The sequence below is a fragment of the Balaenoptera ricei genome, chromosome 17, assembly GCF_028023285.1.
Source record: "Balaenoptera ricei isolate mBalRic1 chromosome 17, mBalRic1.hap2, whole genome shotgun sequence".
NCBI classification, from domain to species: domain Eukaryota; kingdom Metazoa; phylum Chordata; class Mammalia; order Artiodactyla; family Balaenopteridae; genus Balaenoptera; species Balaenoptera ricei.
This window is the reverse complement of record NC_082655.1, coordinates 64,668,632-64,681,586: the sequence shown is the minus strand read 5'-3', so window position 1 is coordinate 64,681,586 and position 12,955 is coordinate 64,668,632. Positions and strand designations below refer to the sequence as shown.

Sequence of the window (12,955 nt, the reverse complement as noted above, 5' to 3'; positions counted from 1 at the left end):
CCAGGTTAAAAACCTTCGATTGTTCCCCTTGTAACATGGCACAAAGGAGCCACCTGTCCATCTTCATTTCACACCCACCCCTCCCCTTGCACATCCTAACGTTCCATTTACACCAGATTTCCATATGCATCCAAAAACCTATTGTTCACCTTTAAAATTTAGGATCAGTTACAGGATACACATACAATCCGCTGTTTTACTCCACAGACAGCTTACTACTTTGTAGGAATACAAAGTATGAACCTCAAAATACTTATGAATTATGAAGAAATAAATGTCTTTGCAGGAAAGAAATCAGGTAGAAAATACCTTTAACAACAGAGTGATTAAAGTTAGCATCATCAATAATCATTCAAAGGGACATCATGTGCCTCCTGATATGATGCAATGAGAAGTATGTAGCATTCTTGGCTAAAAATGTTTACCCTGAATCTAATCATAGGGAAAAAATCAGGCAGATCTGGGTTATGGTATATTCTATAAGACAACTGACCTAAACTCTTCAAAACTGTCAATATTATGAAAGAAAAAACCAAACAAAAGAATGCAAGGGGGCTGTCCTAGATTAAAGGATGCTGAAGAGACATGATAGGGTGTAATAAAGTACAATGTATGATCCCTGACTGGGTTCGTACTGGGAAGAAAAGTATAAAGGGCATTTAGAGAACAACCAGGGAAATTTGACTATAGACTATAATGTACTAAACAAACTCAGTCAAGTTTAAATTTCTTGAGTGATTATAGTACTATGGTTATGAAGAAGAATGTCTTTGGTCTTACAAGATAGATATACAAGTATTTAAGGGTAAAATGTCATGATGGTTGAAATTTATTTTCAAATTGTTCAAGGAAAAAGTATGTATTTATACGGAAGGAGCAAGAAAAGTAAATGTAGCAATGCAGTAAATAACTTAATGATTAGTAAATCTGAAAGATCCATTATACTGCTCTTTCAATTTTTCCTGTAGGTTTTCAATTTTTCAAAATACAGAGTTGAAAATATTTATAATCATTTGAAATTCAAAATATGTACATATCTATTAAAAGTGAATAATTTTTCTTTTATTCTGATTCAGTTTAAAATTTTTACCAAAAACATATCTTTAATTCATTTACCCGATTTTAAAATGATTTTTCAATGACTAGGTCTTTTGGCTTTCAAATTACAGTATATAACAAAGAACTCTGCCACAAAGAATACATTATCTCTCCCATTCTCCTCAAAATCAGTTCATGCTCCAGAATGTTCCATCCATTATTCTTCCATTAATTCAGGTTCAAAACCTCAATAGCTTCTTTGTTTATCCTTGCTTTCCTAAGACTTATTTAACAACACCTCAGAACTGTTCCTTGCTATTTATGTTGTCACCACCTTAGTCTAAAGCCCCTATAAACTCAGATTTCCTGCCTCCTAATCTTCCAGATGTCATCACTTTCCCAGTCTTACTGGCCAGACACCTTTGAATGGTCTTCCTTGTCTGCTCCATTTCTCTCTGCATTCTCCCCCTGCATCCAGCTGATTCAACTTCAAAAATATTTTTCAGATCTGCCCTTTCTTTGTAATGTTTGCCAATGTCTTAGTGAAGAGTATCAATGTATCCCTCTCCTAAATTACTACAAGACCATCCTAATATCACTCCTTTAACATAAGACTTTCCCATTCAAACTATCCTTCTTGGGAATTCCCTGGTGGTCCAGTGGGTTAGTACTCCGCACTTTCACTGCTGAGACCTGGGTTTGATCCCTGGTTGGGGAACTAAGATCCCACAAACCGCGCCATCACCAACATGAATATTCTATAAAATGCAAATGTATCCAAGTCTATCCTCTGCTTTTCTGAAACCTCTTAAGAATCCCACTACATTGTACACCTAAAACTAGTACAACATTTTATGTCAATTATATCTCAATAAAACTGGAGAGAAAAAAAAGAGTCCCACTACAATAAAAATTTTATAATTTTGAGTAGGACTCCTGGGACATACCGTTTATGAGCTGAAGTCACAATCCACCATTTACTATGTGTAACATTAGGGAAGTTAATTCTTTCCCTCTGTTTTCTTACTTCTTTAGTGAAAGTGGGGTAATAAGAACACAGAGAATGGTTGTGAAAATTAAAACAAAATTGTGTAGATGCCCCCATTTGAAATGTAGAGATTGTCAAACTGGATAAAAAAACAAAATCCAACTGTATGCTACCTTCAACTATAAAGACACATGGTTTAAAAGCAATGGGATAGGGCTTCCCTGGTGGCGCAGTGGTTGAGAATCTGCCTGCCAATGCAGGGGACACGGGTTCGAGCCCTGGTCTGGGAGGATCCCACATGCCGCGGAGCAGCTGGGCCCGTGAGCCACGATTGCTGAGCCTGCGCGTCTGGAGCCTGTGCTCCGCAACAAGAGAGGCCGCGATGATGAGAGGCCCGCGCACCGCGATGAAGAGTGGCCCCCGCTTGCCGCAGCTGGAGAAAGCCCTCGCACAGAAGCGAAGACCCAACACAGCCATAAATAAATAAATTAAGAAAGAAAGAATCCTGGTCAAAAAAGGTGATGATTTAAAAAAAAAAAAAAAAAAAGCAATGGGATAGAAAAAACTATATCATGATAACATAAAGCAATGAAAGGTCAGAATGGTTATATAAATATCAGACAAAGTAGATTCCAGAGCAAAGACTACTACCAGTGATAACAAAGGTCATTTCATAATGATAAAGGGGCCAGTTAATCAATAAGAGGATTAACAATCTTAAACACTTGGGTGACTTATAACAGAGTTTCAAAATACATGAAGCAAAAACTAACAGAACTGCAAAGAGAAATAAAGAATCCACAATTAAAGTCAGAGATTCAATACCTCTCTCCCAATAATTGATATAACAATGACCAAGCAGGCAACAGGAGGAATATAGTAGACCTGAACAACACTATCAACCAACATAACCTGATGGCAATGTTTTTAAAACACTCTACCCAAGAAGAGCAAATATACATTTGTTCTCAATTTCTCACAAAAAATTTACCAAGACAGACAATATTCTGGACCATAAAACAAGTCACAACAAATTCTAAGGAGTCAAGTGATGAACAGTATGCTCTCCGACCACAATGGAATTAAATTAGAAAATAATAACAGAAAGATCTCTGGAAAATCTCCAAATATTTCGAAGCTACATAACACATTTCTAAATAACCTATGGGTAAAAGAAGAAACCAAGGGGAAAATAGAAAGTATTTTAAACTGAATGAAAATGAAAACTCTATGTTTCAAAAGATGAGACTGCTAAAACAGTACTAAAGGGAAATTTCTAGCACTAAATGCCTACACTAGAGAAGAAGTAAGGTCTCAAGTAAGTTAACTTCAGCTTTAATCTAAAGAAACCAGAAAAAGAGTAAATCGAACCTGAGGTAAATAGGAAAAAACATAATAAACGTAAAAGCAAACATAAGAAAATAAATATAGAAAAATAATAGAGAAAAAAAATCAATAAAACCAAAAGCTGGTACTTCGCAAAGATCAATAAAATTTGTAAACCTCTGTGCAGACTAATCATGAAAAAAAGAGAAGCCACAAATTACCAGTATCAGGAATGAGAGAGGTGACATCACTACAGATTCTTAAAATATTAAAAAGAAACAAGGGAATATTTTTTTTAACAGCTTTATGCCAATAAACTCAACAACATAAGTTCTTAAAAGCCACAGTTACTAAAGCTCATTCAAGAAGAAACAGGTAACCTGAACAGCATTATACATGTTAAGGAAATTCAATCTGTAATTTAAAATCTTTCCACAAAGAAAACCCCAGGCCCAGATGGTTTTGATGATAAATTCTACCATACATTTAAGAAAGAAATAATGCCAATTTACAAAAACTCTTCCCAAAACTTGAAAGAACACCTCTCAACTTATTCTATGAAGCTAGCATTACCTTGATACCGAAACCAGAATAAGATACTACCAGCGAAAACAAAATAAAACTACACACCAATACCTCTCATAAAGATAAACATAAAAATCCTTAACAAAATATTAACAAATGGAATCTATCAATATAGAAATGAGATAATACTTTATAACCAAGCATTTTATCCCAGGAAGGCAAGGGTTGATTCTACATTTGAGAGTCAATCAATGTAACTCACAATACTAAGAGATTAAAAACGGAAAAATCATATGACCATCTCAATCAATGTAGAAGAACCATATGACAAAAACCAAGATCTATTCATGTTAAAACTCTCAGCAAAAAAAAATAATAATAAAAAAATAAAATAAAGAAGAATTTCCTCAATCTGATTAAAGGCATCTACAGAAAAAGCTACATCTAACATCACAATTAATGAAGAAAAACTGAATGACTGCCCATAAAGTCAAGTTAGAGATATCTGCTCTCACTACTTTTATTCAACATTGCACTGTAAGTTCTAGCCAATGCAATTAGGCAAGAGAAATAAATAAAAGACATTCAGATTGGAAAGTAAGATTTAAAATTGTCTTTATTTACAAATAGGCTGTGGGACACCGACCAGAATCTTAAAAAAAAAAAAGAAAGAAAAAGGCTACTAGAACTAATAAGTGAGTTTAGCAAGACTGCAAGATGCTAGATCAATATAGAAAAATCAGTGTATTTTTGAAGACACAGATATAGAAAACAAACTAGTGGTTACCAGTAGGGAGTGGGGGAGGGGTAATGTAAGGATGGGGGAGTGGAAGGTACAAACTACTGGGTGTAAGATAAGCTCAAGGATGTATTGTACAACATGGGGAATATAGCCAATATTTTGTAATAACTGTAAATGGAAAGTAACCTTTAAAATTGTATCCAAAATTTTTAGAAAAAAAATTTTAATGTAATATAAAAGTAATCTGATATATTTCTCTCTCTTCTAAATTCTTAGGCACTGTGCAGATTCCCTATATTAGAGAGGCAGTTATTTTTAGCACTATTTCACAGTATCAAAGAAAGTTAACCTACAATGGAAAAAGTAGGAATTTTCTGATTTCTGTATTCGCACTTTTATTCTACATACTCTCATACATGTATATTTATACACAAATGTTATACATATATTTCAATGCTTTAATATGTATAAAATAAAGTATATAAAACAGAAAAATATCAGTGTATTTTTATACACTAGCAATGTTTAATAAGAATTAGAAATTGAAATTTGAAAAACAATACCACTTAAAATAGCATCAAAAATATGAAATAGAGATAAACCTAAAGATGAGAAATACCTGTCCACTGAAAACTACAAAATATTGTTGACAGAAATTAAAGAATATCTAAATAAATAAGAGATACTCTGTTGATAGGTTGGAAGACTCAGTTTTTCTAACATATTAATTTTCCCCAAATTGAGCTATAAATTAATTGCAATTCTATCCAAAACCCCAGCAAGGTGCTTTATAGAATGGACACGCTGACTTTAAAATTCATATGAAAATGCAAAGGATGTTGAATAGCCAAAGCAACTCTGAAAATGAAGAACAAAATTAGAGGTCTGGTACTACCAGATTATAAAGCTACAGTAATCAAAACAGCATAGTATTTGCATAAAGATAGGAAAATAGACCAACAGAACAGAGTCCAGAAATAAACAAACATATATATGGACAGCTGATTTTTGACAAAGGTGCCAAGGCAATGCAGTAAGGAAAGGAAAATCTCTTCAACTGGACATCCATATGCAAAAATATATCTTGTTCCATAACTCAACATATATAAAAATTAACTCAAAGTGGCAATTAGACCTAAATATAAGACCCAAATGTAAAAACTTAAACTATATAACATCCAGAAGAAAGCACAGAAGAAAATCTTATGACCTTTAACGGGGCAAAGATTTCTTAGATATAATACCAAAAGCAAAATCTATAAGAGAACAAATGGATAAACTGGAGTTCATCAAAATTAACAATTACTGCTCTTCAAAAGACAATGTTAAAAAAAGATAAGCCACAAAGAAGCGGAAATAATTGCAAAGCACATATCTAATAAAGGACTTGAATCCAGAGTATACAAAGAGAGGCATCACAGAAAACAGCAGAGTAGAAAGCTCCAATAAGGAACAGTGTCTGTCATATTATAAATACTCAATAGACATTTTACCAAGGATTTTTTAATCCTATATACAACTAACATGCAATGAGACAATTATCTGGGTACCTCCATCATCAACATAATTGCTGAAAATTTACAAATCATCATTCCATTATACTACACTAGAATAGGTATTATAGTTCTCAAATTACAGATGAGAAAGCTGAGATTCTAAATTAGTTGTTCAAGGCCACACAAGCTGGATAATGCAGGGCAAAGATCACACTTGGTAAATCTAGCAAGAATTAAAAAAAAAAAAAAAAAGACCACTTTGCTTCAAGGCCACTGGGTAATACTGCCTCCCTCAGTGATATCTATTCCAAAGTAAACCTTCTCAAAGTGTTAGTACGAGAGCAGTTTTCTTAACACTTAGCCGTGCACATAGACAACTCATCAAAATAGGGAAATAAAGTAAAAAAAGAAAATACCACTTTATGTCATTCATGGCTCTCTTCCTTATACTCTATATTATAATAGTCTTCTGAGATTTGAGAAAATCAAAACAATTCATAGGAAAAATAAAGAACTGGATTTAGGTTCTTAAGAGATACAGCAATGTTATAGTAACTCACATTAATATAAGGTGTAACAAATTACTTCAGAGTTCAATTAAAAAGTGAGTATAAAAACAAAAGGGGACAAGGCAAACATTAAAATATTTTTTATTTAGGGCTTCCCTGGTGGCGCAGTGGATAAGAATCCGCCTGCCAATGCAGGGGACACAGGTTCGATCCCTGGTCCGGGAAGATCCCACATGCCGCGGAGCAACTAAGCCCATGCACCACAACTACTGAGCCTGCGCTCTAGAGCCCGCGAGCCAAAACTACTGAAGTTCACGTGCCACAACTACTGAAGCCCGCGTGCCTAGACCCAGTGGTGCTCCGCAAAAAGAGAAGCCACAGCAATGAGAAGCCCGAGCACCACAACGAAGAGTAGCCCCCGCTCACCACAACTAGAGAAAGCCCGCGCGCAGCAATGAAGACCCTATGCAGCCAAAAGTAAATAAATAAATAAATAAATAATTTTTTAAATATATATATTTTTTATTTAATATTCACACATTAAAAGTTCTACAAGTTGTTCACATTCTGTAAGACTCAATGGAGGAAAGAGGAAAGCATGTAGATAGATCACTACCTCCCATGAAGTATGTATAAGAAGACAATTCTATACCACCCTGAAGACATTCATCTCTATCCTGTGTTTCTAAACTCTGGATGCACATCTGGGTTTTTTGAGAGCTTTAAAAAAATCCTGATGTCTAGGCCTCATCCAAGACCACTTAAATTAGAATTTCTGGGAGTGAGACTCAGGCATAAGTATTTTTTTAAATTTTAAAATCCCTTGGTGATTCCAATGAATAGCCAAGGCTGAAAACCACTACTGTAAGTGTGTGTGTGTGTGTGTGTGTGTGTGTGTGTGTAAAATATATATGCATATATATGGAAATTGCCATATAACTGGTTAATGTCCCAAGAAAATTAATGAGTTGGGCCTAGGTTTAAATTTTTCATGCCAGAGATAATCATTTATTTCATTAAAATACAGTTTATATCTCACTTAAAATACAGTTTATATCTCATTAAAATACAGTTTATATCTCACTTAAAACCACTGGTAGACATGCATAAATGCAAAGGACTTTGCTTTCCACAAAAAGGATCCAGACCTAGCCAATTAATATTAACAATAATTATTAACTAATACTATTTAGACTCATAAATACTATCTTTCATTCAAGAATATGCTAATTATTCTAGTACTCACTCTTTAAAAATGAGCAACAGGCTAAATGGTGTGGTCTGTGACCAAAGCACCCAGAGCAGTAGGTGTAGGTTGGCAAAGGGATCTCTAGATCTCCTTAAAACCCAAGGGAATCTGGGACTGTCTAGAAAAAAGAATGTGGACCACAACAAACCTGGTCCATTAGAAGGGGAATTTAATGACACAGAAGAAAGTTAAGGGAGGGGAGGGGAGAGAAAGCTGGAGGAATGACCTTGAATAGGTGAGAAGGGTTGGGATTTAGTACAGAAATAGAGGGGTTGGCCTCTACAAGTCGTTCATCTGTAACTCAGAAGGGAAGGCAGAGTTGGGATTTGGGTTGGGATTTTGCTAAGCATGTACTAACCAAGGGGGGAAGAGAGTTGAGGGTACATACAAAGCATATGGAATTTAAGCTAGATAAAGAAACATGTGAGGACTGAGGGAAGTAAAAAATAGTAAAAAGGTGGTGGAATCAATGGATTTGTGGTGTGGAAGGACTATTGAAGTCAGACTACTAGAGGGAATGAAATAGGTGTCAGAGACGAATGAATGCTTGAGATTATAATTATGGAGGGTCTTGCAGTTATTGGTAATGATAAAATCAAGAATGTGATCACAGGAATGAGTGGCTGAAGGAGAGTGGAAGACAAGATAATTGGAGACATGCAAGAAACTGAAATGTCAGCATGTTGGAACAACCATCATTTAGACAATGATATCATCAAAAATTAAAACAGGATGAGTATTGTAGAGAGTGAAAGTGAGCCGTGAGAAATGTGATGGAATCACCCAGAGGTCAGCAAATGACTACTGTAATGTTACATTGGGGGTTAGTCTATTAACATGAAATTCAAACCTGGGGGTCTATCTCAAGGAAGAATACCTGGAATTGGCCATGAGAAGCAAAGAGGACACATACTAGAGGAACCATGAACTGTAGAAGAATAAAATATTTCTTACCCTAAATAAGCTCAGTCTCATACAATAATAATGACCAACAAATATCATGGTACCACAGCACAGTAACGACTACAACTAAGAAAGTCAGAACCTGCTGGAGGCCCAGCGGAAGGAGCAGAGAAGTTTCACAAAGGTTTGAAAGATGTGAGATGTGTGTTCAAACCTGACAGATGTGAAAAAACATGAGACATTATAAGAAATGAAAACAGTTCAACATGATTAAGGGCAGAAAGAATGAGTATGAAATAGATATGATTAACGGGAATGGAAGAGGATCAGGATATAAGACTACACAGGTAGACCAAGGCCACTACCCTTTTCTCTGAACAAAAAATATTATGAACAAATTAAAGGGCTGCCCAGAAATCCTTCATAAAAGCCTCTAATATGGAATAAAATTGATGGATTTCAGTTTCATCTTATTTTCCTTACTTTGAAGGAGATGCTAGAAAACAAATAATCCTGTGCTTTATGAAGATTAACCAACTTTTAGAGAATCAATTGCTTCCACACTGTATACAAAAATTTATAATCATTATCATAATCTCCAATATCCAAGATTAAAAATGTGCCAAGGAAATCTGTGCACAACTGAGTTTTTAAAAACAGATTAATAGAGCTCAAACATAAATGCATTAGTCATAGATTTCTTTGCAACATGTATACGTAAAAACATATATGTATGAGGCTATATAAAAATATAAATCAATTTTCCATTTAAAAGAATATTATAACTGAATACATAGATAACAACAAAACTGGTATATACAAATTTTATAAATGGTGAATCTTAGAATTAAAAATCATATTGGAAAAGACATCTCACTAAGTAACTGTTGTTATATTTTACTCTGTATCCATTTTTCTGTTAGCAGTTACTATGTAATGGAAAAAGCACAGTACTTGCGAGCCACAGAATACATGTTCAAGCGCTGGCACCGGCACTCATGAACTATAAAGCAAGTTACTTAACTTTTCCGTGCCTGAGTTTCTTAAAAGGAAATCAAAAATCCATATCTCATGTGGTTTCATTAAGGTTTTTATGAAGTACTGTCTCTGAAAGAGCTCCGTAAACCATAATGAGCTACAAAATTGTTTAGTTACAGACTGCAAAATATTTTTAGTACAGAACTAAGAACCTTTACGCCATCCACTACCCCCTCCCCGCCAAAAAGCACAATTAAAACCTGAGATGATAAATCTGATAGACTTTGATAAGCATGTCTCACCACCTCTCTTCAAAACCTTACCTTCGAATGAGCAGGCCCTCTTTCTTTCAGAAGTTTATACTGGGGTTGGACTCTATTGAAACGGGCTAACTCATTTACCAGACACATTGGAGTTTTCTCTTTGGGGTTTGCCATTTTATCTTGGAGAGAAGCTGTAAATAAAAAGGCTGTAAAGTTTTTGTGAAGAATGACTTTACAAAATGGAAGAAAAACTAGTTTTGACTTTTTTAGATTGAAATCAGATTGTATATTTGGATAAAATTATTTTCATGAATTTTATACAAAAATTTCAAATCACCTAAAGTCTTCCATTACATGCAACAGAAATATGTATCACATTTTCAACAATAAATTAAGGTAACTTTTTTTCCTAAGTACCTAAATTGCTCTCTATACATATATATATGATAACAGCATGCTTAAAGATTTAAAACAATATAAGATTATAATAATTTTTAATTGATCCTGTAACTTTCCTTTCCACTCAAGAAATTTTAGCATAAACACATAATTCTTATTCTTATTGCTATGAAACTAAATTTTATCTGCTTTTTCATCATTTGATCTTTCTTGTTTTCCTTCTCATTCTGAAGCAACATATTAATTGAAAAAGCTCTAGACTTGGGAAGCAAGTCCTAAGTTTAATTACCAGCTCTCCCAACTACTGTTTTCTAGTAACTTTTCTTTTTGTTTTTTTATTGAAACTTTGAAAAGAAGTAGAAAGAATAATTTAACAAATGACTATGCCCTTATCACCCAGAACTGAAATTAACACTTTCTATGTTTGCTTTGTCTTACTTTAAAAAAAAAAAAAGAAAAAACAGTATTACATTCCAGTTAAGTTCCCTTTATCTTTTCCAGAAACTACCACTATGTGAATTTAAAATATATCCCTCCAGGATATTCTAAAATACACTTATATGAATGCATGCATATCCATGAAAAAATACACAGTATTGATATATGTAGTTTTAGAGTTCACATAAATAGTAATATAATAAACATATCATTTTCACAATTTTCTTCACTTTTCATTATGTTTTGGAGAGTTAACTTACATAGATCCAGTGCATTACTTTTAACTGCTGTATAATTTCCATCACAATATTTTATCATAAATTTTTTAATCTTCTCCCCACTGATAGTAGACATTTAGATTGTTTCCAATTCTTCACTCTTACAAATTAAAACACGCTAGCAAATAGCACTCAGAAGGACTGTACCAAATTACCTTCCCCTGGCAGCATGAGAATTACTATTTCCCTTCAACCTTGAAAACATGCAGTATAGTCAGATATTTTAATCTCTGACAATTTGATGTTTGACAAAACTTTGTTTTTGATCATTTGGGTTTCCTCTTCTGGGAACTGCTTCCGTCCTTTTTTCTATTGACTATTTTATGCATAATATCAATCTTTTATGGTCTGGGCCTTTTCTGGCTTAAGAAATCCTTCCCTAACCTGAAATGTCTTAATAATTTTTACTTAAATTTACTAAGCCTACTATTCCTTACCTATAAAATAAGAGTAATAACCTATCCTACTTAACTAACTCACAGATTGTTATAAGGTTAAGATTTTTAAATGTATGGTATTTTAAATTCTACCACAATTATTATTACAGCTTCAGAATATTTTCCTAACACTACAGTATTTTATCCTGTATTTTTCCTTCATCTCATTTACAGACATATTTAACTGCTTTTTAGTTTTTCTTTCATCTCCCATTAATCAATGTTAAAAAACACTTTAAAACCCAAGCATAAAACATGCAAATGGATTACTTCCTGCTCAGTTAAACTGTAGTCACAATATATAGGGAATACATTAAATAAATGGAAATAGCTGATTTTAGGAACTTCATCTATAAACTTTCTATGGCAAGGTTTAATGTAGAAAGCAGTATTCTTTTTAATACTTTTAATTAACTTTTTAATACCCTCTACAGGACTAATAATTTGGTACAATAACTTGATCACAATCATTATGATTAAGAAATTATTTTATAACAATACTACACAAATACCTAATAAGGCATAAGTTTAAAAAAAAAAATCTAAGCAATCAACTGTAGGACCAATATAGCTGACAGCTAATTCTACAATTAAACCATTCTAAGTGGCTTACAAACCAAAAATAAATAAATAAATAAACCTAGTAATTATTACTTTTTGGAACAGCACAAAAAAGGCAAAGAATATTAGTCAAGAGAGGTTGAAGAAATCTGCATTTTACTTATTCCATTGTATATCATTCAAATAAACATTTTATAAACTGTACCAGAAAGTCAGTCATTACATAAAATACAAGGTGACCTGGTACTATAATCAGTTTTGGTCCTTGCATACCATGGCATTAAATACTCAAGTACAGTAGACAACACAGCTACCTGAATATCAAAAAGCAAAAGAAGAATGAAAATGAGAAAATACTGAAGGCTGGTAAAAATGAGTCAATTTTGCATAACACTAAAATAGCATTTATACTGCTACTATAACAATTTTCATAACTTAGTAATGCTGCATATTCATCTATTATGATGGAAAAAATATTAGGAGCATAGCAAGAATAATGTGACAATTTTACAGTATAAAAATTAATAGCCTAGGATTTAAATATGTTTAAATGTGATTAAAATGATAAGTTTATAGCTCTGTAAACTTGGTAAGAAAATCTGATCTAAATTCTTTAAAGGAAAGTGCTAATAACATGGTATTAAACTTATATTCCATTAATTCTAACTTTCTGCTTCATAAAAATAACATGAATCCAATAATGGACTCATGGAATCCATTAATGAAATCCCACAATGGATTTAATGTGTGATTTAAGTTTTGGTGTGAAAGGTGTGCAAAATACATGTAAAATCTCACTTTGATAAAACTTTATAACTAAAACCC

The 12,955-nt window shown here is 33.3% G+C and overlaps 1 protein-coding gene across 14 annotated transcripts in view; it reads right to left on the bottom strand.

Annotated features, from left to right (window-relative positions):
- The window catches only part of STAU2 (staufen double-stranded RNA binding protein 2), a 318,701-nt gene that overhangs the window by 276,530 nt on the left and 29,216 nt on the right, over positions 1–12,955 (bottom strand). For 8 of the 14 annotated variants that reach the window (XM_059901309.1, XM_059901308.1, XM_059901317.1 and 5 more), the window contains one exon: positions 10,078–10,223. The exons of 3 other annotated variants lie outside the window; for them this stretch is intronic. In XM_059901309.1, coding sequence (XP_059757292.1) covers positions 10,078–10,223 — 146 coding nt within the window. The remainder of the gene's footprint in view (positions 1–10,077; positions 10,224–12,955) is intronic. 3 more of the 14 variants (XM_059901312.1, XM_059901316.1, XM_059901315.1) reach the window with 1 other exon arrangement.